Source organism: Pseudophryne corroboree, chromosome 6 (genome assembly GCF_028390025.1).
Source record: "Pseudophryne corroboree isolate aPseCor3 chromosome 6, aPseCor3.hap2, whole genome shotgun sequence".
Classification (NCBI taxonomy): domain Eukaryota; kingdom Metazoa; phylum Chordata; class Amphibia; order Anura; family Myobatrachidae; genus Pseudophryne; species Pseudophryne corroboree.
In genome coordinates, this window is record NC_086449.1 from 846,293,952 (window position 1) to 846,299,951 (window position 6,000).

Genomic DNA, 6,000 nt, shown 5'->3' on the forward strand with positions numbered 1-6,000 from the left:
AGGAATTACGTGATAATGTCAACACGCTGCAAGGTCGGTTGACGACATGAGACGGCCGGCAAACCAATTACTACCTGTCCAGGCGTCTAAAACACCGTCAGGGGCGTTAAAACGTCCTTTTACCTCAGACGGTCGACACAGACACAGACACGGACACTGACTCCAGTGTCGACGGTGAAGAAACAAACGTATTTTCCTTTAGGGCCACACGTTACTTGTTAAGGGCAATGAAGGAGATGTTACATATTTCTGATACTACAAGTACCACAAAAAAGGGTATTATGTGGAGTGTGAAAAAACTACATGTGGTTTTTCCTGAATCAGATAAATTAAATGAAGTGTGTGATGATGCGTGGGTTTCCCCCGATAGAAAATTATTGGCGGTATACCCTTTCCCGCCAGAAGTTATGGCGCGTTGGGAAACACACCTTAGGGTGGATAAGGCGCTCACACGCTTATAAAAACAAGTGGCGTTACCGTCTCCAGATACGGACGCCCTCAAGGAGCCAACTGATAGGAGGTTGGAAAATATCCTAAAAAGTATATACACACATACTGGTGTTATACTGCGACCAGCGATCGCCTCAGCCTGGATGGGCAGCGCTGGGGTGGCTTGGTCGGATTCCCTGACTGGAAATATTGATACCCTTGACAGGGACAGTATTTTATTGACTATAGAGCATTTAAAAGATGCATTTCTATATATGCGAAACTCTGGCATCAAGAGTAAGTGCGATGTCCATATCTGCCAGACGATGTTTATGGACACGACAGTGGTCAGGTGATGCAGATTCCAAACGGCACATGGAAGTATTGCCGTATAAAGGGGAGTTATTTGGGGTCGGTCCATCGGACCTGGTGGCCACGGCAACAGCTAGAAAATCCACCTTTTTTACCCCAAGTCACATCTCAGCAGAAAAAGACATAGTCTTTTCAGCCTCAGTCCTTTCGTCCCCATAATATCTGCCCAGGGATAGAGGTAAGGGAAGAAGACTGCAGCAGGCAGCCCATTCCCAGGAAAGGAAGCCGTCCACCGCTTCTGCCAAGTCCTCAGCATGACGCTGGGGCCGTACAAACAGGGGCGGTGGGGGGTCGTCTCAAGAGTTTCAGCATGCAGTGGGCTCACTCGCAAGTGGACCCCTGGATCCTACAAGTAGTATCCCAGGGGTACAGATTGGAAATTCGAGACGTCTCCCCCTCGCAGGTTCCTGAAGTTTGCTTTACCAACGTCTACCTCCGACAGGGAGGCAGTATTGGAAACAATTCACAAGCTGTATTCCCAGCAGGTGATAATCACAGTACCCCTCCTACAACAAGTAAAGGGGTATTATTCCACACTATATTGTGGTACTGAAGCCAGACGGCTCGGTGAGACCTATTCTAAATGGAGTCACTCAGAGCAGTGATAGCGAACCAGGAAGAAGGGGACTATATGGTGTCCCTGGACATCAAGGATGCTTACCTCCATGTCCAAATTTGCCCTTCTCACAAAGGGTACCTCAGGTTCGTGTTACAAAACTGTCACTATCAGTTTCAGACGCTGCCGTTTGGATTGTCCACGGCACCCCGGGTCTTTACCAAGGTAATGGCCGAAATGATGATTCTTCTTCAAAGAAAAGGCGTCTTAATTATCCCTTACTTGGACGATCTCCTGATAAGGGCAAGGTCCAGAGAACAGTTGGAGGTCTGAGTAGCACTATCTCAAGTAGTTCTACGACAGCACGGATGGATTCTAAATATTCCAAAATCGCAGCTGTCTCCGACGACACGTCTGCTGTCCCTAGGGATGATTCTGGACACAGTCCAGAAAAAGGTGTTTCTCCCGGAGGAGAAAGCCAGGGAGTTATCCGAGCTAGTCAGGAACCTCCAAAAACCAGGAAAAGTGTCAGTGCATCATTGCACAAGGGTCCTGAGAAAAATGGTGGCTTCTTACGAAGCGATTCCATTCGGCAGATTTCACGCAAGAACTTTTCAGTGGGATCTGCTGGACAAATGGTCCGGATCGCATCTTCAGATGCATCAGCGGATAACCCTGTCTTCAAGGACAAGGGTGTCTCTTCTGTGGTGGCTGCAGAGTGCTCATCTACTAAAGTGCCACAGTTATGCATTCAGGACTGGGTCCTGGTGACCACGGATTCCAGCTTGAAAGGCTGGGGAGCAGTCACACAGGGAAAAAATTTCCAGGGAGTGTGATCAAGTCTGGGGACTTCTCTCCGCATAAATATACTGGAGCTAAGAGCAATTTACAATGCTTTAAGCTTAGCAAGACCTCTGCTTCAAGGTCAGCCGGTATTGATCCAGTGGGACAACTTCACGGCAGTCGCCCACGTAAACAGACAGGGCGGCACAAGAAGCAGGAGGACAATGGCAGAAACTGCAAGGATTCTTCGCTGGGCGGAAAATCATGTGATAGCACTGTCAGCAGTTTTCATTCCGGGAGTGGACAACTGGGAAGCAGACTTCCTCAGCACGACCTCCACCCGGGAGAGTGGGGACTTCATCGAGAAGTTGTTTCCACATGATTGTGCACCGTTGGGAAAGACCAAAGGTGGACATGATGGCGTCCCGCCTGAACAAAAAAAACTGGACAGGTATTGCGCAAGGTCAAGAGACCCTCAGGAAATAGCTGTGGACGTTCTGGTAACACCATGGGTGTACCAGTCGGTGTATGTGTTCCCTCCTCTGCTTCTCATACCAAAGGTACTGAGAATTATAAGACGTAGAGGAGTAAGAACTATACTCGTGGCTCCGGATGGGCCAAGAAGGACTTGGTACCCGGAACTTCATGAGATGCTCACAGAGGACTCAGGGCCTCTGCCGATAAGAAGGGACTTGCTTCAGCAAGTACCGTGTCTGTTCCAAGACTTACCGCGGGTGCGTTTGACGGCATGGCGGTTGAACGCCGGGTCCTAAGAAAAAAAAAAAAAGAAAAAAAGGCATTCCGGAAGAGGTCATTCCTACCCTGGTCAAAGCCAGGAAGGAGGTGACCGCACAACATTATCACCACATGTGGCGAAAATATGTTGCGTGGTGTGAGGCCAGGAAGGCCCCACGAAGAAATTTCAACTCGGTCGATTCCTGCATTTCCTGCAAACAGGAGTGTCTATGGGCCTCAAATTGGGGTCCATTAAGGTTCAAATTTCGGCCCTGTCGATTTTCTTCCAGAAAGAATTGGCTTCAGTTCCTGAAGTCCAGAAATTTGACAAGGGAGTACTGCATATACAACCCCCTTTTTGTGCCTCCAGTGGCACTGTGGGATCTCAACGTAGTCCTGGGATTCCTCAAATCACGTTGGTTTAAACCGCTCAAATCTGTGGATTTGAAATATCTCACATGGAAAGTGACCATGATGTTGGCCCTGGCCTCGGCCAGGCGAGTGTCAGAATTGGCGGCTTTGTCTCACAAAAGCCCATATCTGATTGTCCATTCGGACAGGGCAGAGCTGCGGACTCGTCCCCAGTTTCTCCCTAAGGTGGTGTCAGCGTTTCATCTGAACCAGCTTATTGTGGTACCTGCGGCTACTAGAGACTTGGAGGACTCCAAGTTGCTAGATGTTGTCAGGGCCCTGAAAATATAGATTTCCAGGACGGCTGGAGTCAGGAAAACTGACTTGCTGTTATCCTGTATGCACCCAAAAAACTGGGTGCTCTTGCTTCTAAGCAGACGATTGCTAGTTGAATGTGTAGTACAATTCAGCTTGCACATTCTGTGGCAGGACTGCCACAGCCAAAATATATAAATGCCCATTCCACAAGGAAGGTGGGCTCATCTTGGGCGACTGCCCGAGGGGTCTCGGCTTTACAACTTTGCCGAGCTGCTACTTGGTCAGGGGCACACCCTGGCTGAGGAGGACCTGGAGTTCTCTCACTCGGTGCTGCAGAGTCATCCGCACTCTCCCGCCCGTTTGGGAGCTTTGGTATAATCCCCATGGTCCTGACGGAGTCCCCAGCATCCACTTAGGACGTCAGAGAAAATAAGATTTTACTTACCGATAAATCTATTTCTCGTAGTCCGTAGTGGATGCTGGGCGCCCATCCCAAGTGCGGATTGTCTGCAATACTTGTACATAGTTATTGTTACAAAAAAATCGGGTTGTTATTGTTGTGAGCCGTCTGTTCAGAGGCTCCTACGTTTGTCATACTGTTAACTGGGTTTAGATCACAAGTTATACGGTGTGATTGGTGTGGCTGGTATGAGTCTTACCCGGGATTCAATATCCTTCCTTATTGTGTACGCTCGTCCGGGCACAGTATCCTAACTGAGGCTTGGAGGAGGGTCATAGGGGGAGGAGCCAGTACACACCACCTGATCCTAAAGCTTTAGTTTTGTGCCCTGTCTCCTGCGGAGCCGCTAATCCCCATGGTCCTGACGGAGTCCCCAGCATCCACTACGGACTACGAGAAATAGATTTATCGGTAAGTAAAATCTTATTTTACAAGGGTTATACAGCATACAAGGTTACAGCAGTTCCACACTTCAAGATGTCACAGAAAATGTACACATTCTGAGGCTCGCTGGCCTCCTTTTATCCTCATCCAACACACAGTACTACAGGGAGTAGTTCCGCCCTGTTGTCTTTACCCAACCAAGTTATGCACAAGGCATGATCACCTTTAACATTGTCCCCTATGGACAGTGGGGAGTGCTCACTCCTCTGCCTTGGCCCACCCGTGTGTCTGTCACATCTGGAGTAAGAAATAAAAGTTCCCTCCAAAAATCCTTCCAGAAATCTGCTCTGGTACCAAGCCTGCCACCTCTAGTCTGAAACTGAACTCCAAGTTGGGCAGACAAGATCTGCTGGTAGGGTTTCCTGCCCACCAAGTGTGAGCTCTTTGGAGCTCCATGAAAACATTTAGCTGGCTGTGATGCTGAGCTGTTCCTCTGTCTTTTCATGCTACTTTCATGGGGGAGGCTTGAACAGAAGGCATTTCGTTTCATATTTTGTTTTCAATTTTATTTTATTAGTCTGTAATGTACAGCATGTTTGGGTTAGAGTTAGGTTACATTGTACCCTAATGTACAACATATTTTGACTCTTAGAACCTGTACTAACAGGTATTTATTATAATCTTATGTTTCTTGCTTCAGGAAGACCCATTGCAAAGAGATGGTCACATACGTTGGGGAGAAGGTTTTATTATTGTCTATGATGTCACTGACCGTGGAAGTTTTGAAGATGTTATGTCTTTTAAGAACTTACTAGACGAAATAAAAAAACCTAAAAATGTTACTTTTATTCTGGTGGGAAACAAAGCCGACCTAGGTCACTCCCGGCAAGTTAGTACCGAGGAAGGAGAGAAACTCGCCACAGAACTGGCCTGTGCGTTTTATGAGTGTTCTGCGTGCACTGGGGAAGGAAACATCACAGAGGCGTTCTATGAGCTGTGTCGCGAAGTAAGAAGACGAAAAATGGTTCAAGGAAAGGCCAGAAGAAGAAGTTCCACCACACACGTTAAACAGGCTATCAACAAAATGTTAACCAAAATTAGTAGCTGAGGAGATTGAATAGAAGTGAAATGATGTCATACCGTTCTCTTTATCCACTTGCTTTAAGACATATATGCGATATCAGTATTTATTATTGTTTTTTATAACATTGAACTGTTACGTAAACTTTATTGTAAATAACTATATTGTGTAATAGCTTTGTTGCTTATTTTAACATAACTGGAAAAAAAATGGTAAACAATTTGTGAAAGTGTAAAATGAGGAACAAGTCTAAAAATTACCAGAAACTCAATAAAAATTAAGTAATAAACAGCAATTTTGAATAGACCATAGAATTTCATTCGCAAATGAGTTAATTTCTGTATTTTTTTTACACTAAGGGGAAGATGGATCAAAGATTGGGGAGAAATAAAGTGGAGAAAGATACAATATCAACCAATCAGCTTCTTAAGCTGAGTACACATTAGACGACCGGCAAACTTGACGATGGTTGCGGTGATTTACCCTTGCCCCAGATCAGGCAAGGTAGCCGGTACACACTAGCCAATGTAA

General features: G+C 46.6%; 1 protein-coding gene across 2 annotated transcripts in view; it reads left to right on the forward strand.

The window, feature by feature from the left end:
* The window catches only part of RERG (RAS like estrogen regulated growth inhibitor), a 333,438-nt gene extending 327,674 nt beyond the window's left edge, over nt 1–5,764 (forward strand). For both annotated transcript variants that reach the window (XM_063929455.1, XM_063929454.1), the window contains one exon: nt 5,089–5,764. In XM_063929455.1, the coding sequence (XP_063785525.1) occupies nt 5,089–5,496 (408 nt within the window). In that variant the 3' untranslated portion in view covers nt 5,497–5,764. The remainder of the gene's footprint in view (nt 1–5,088) is intronic.
* Nucleotides 5,765–6,000: the final 236 nt, after the last annotated feature.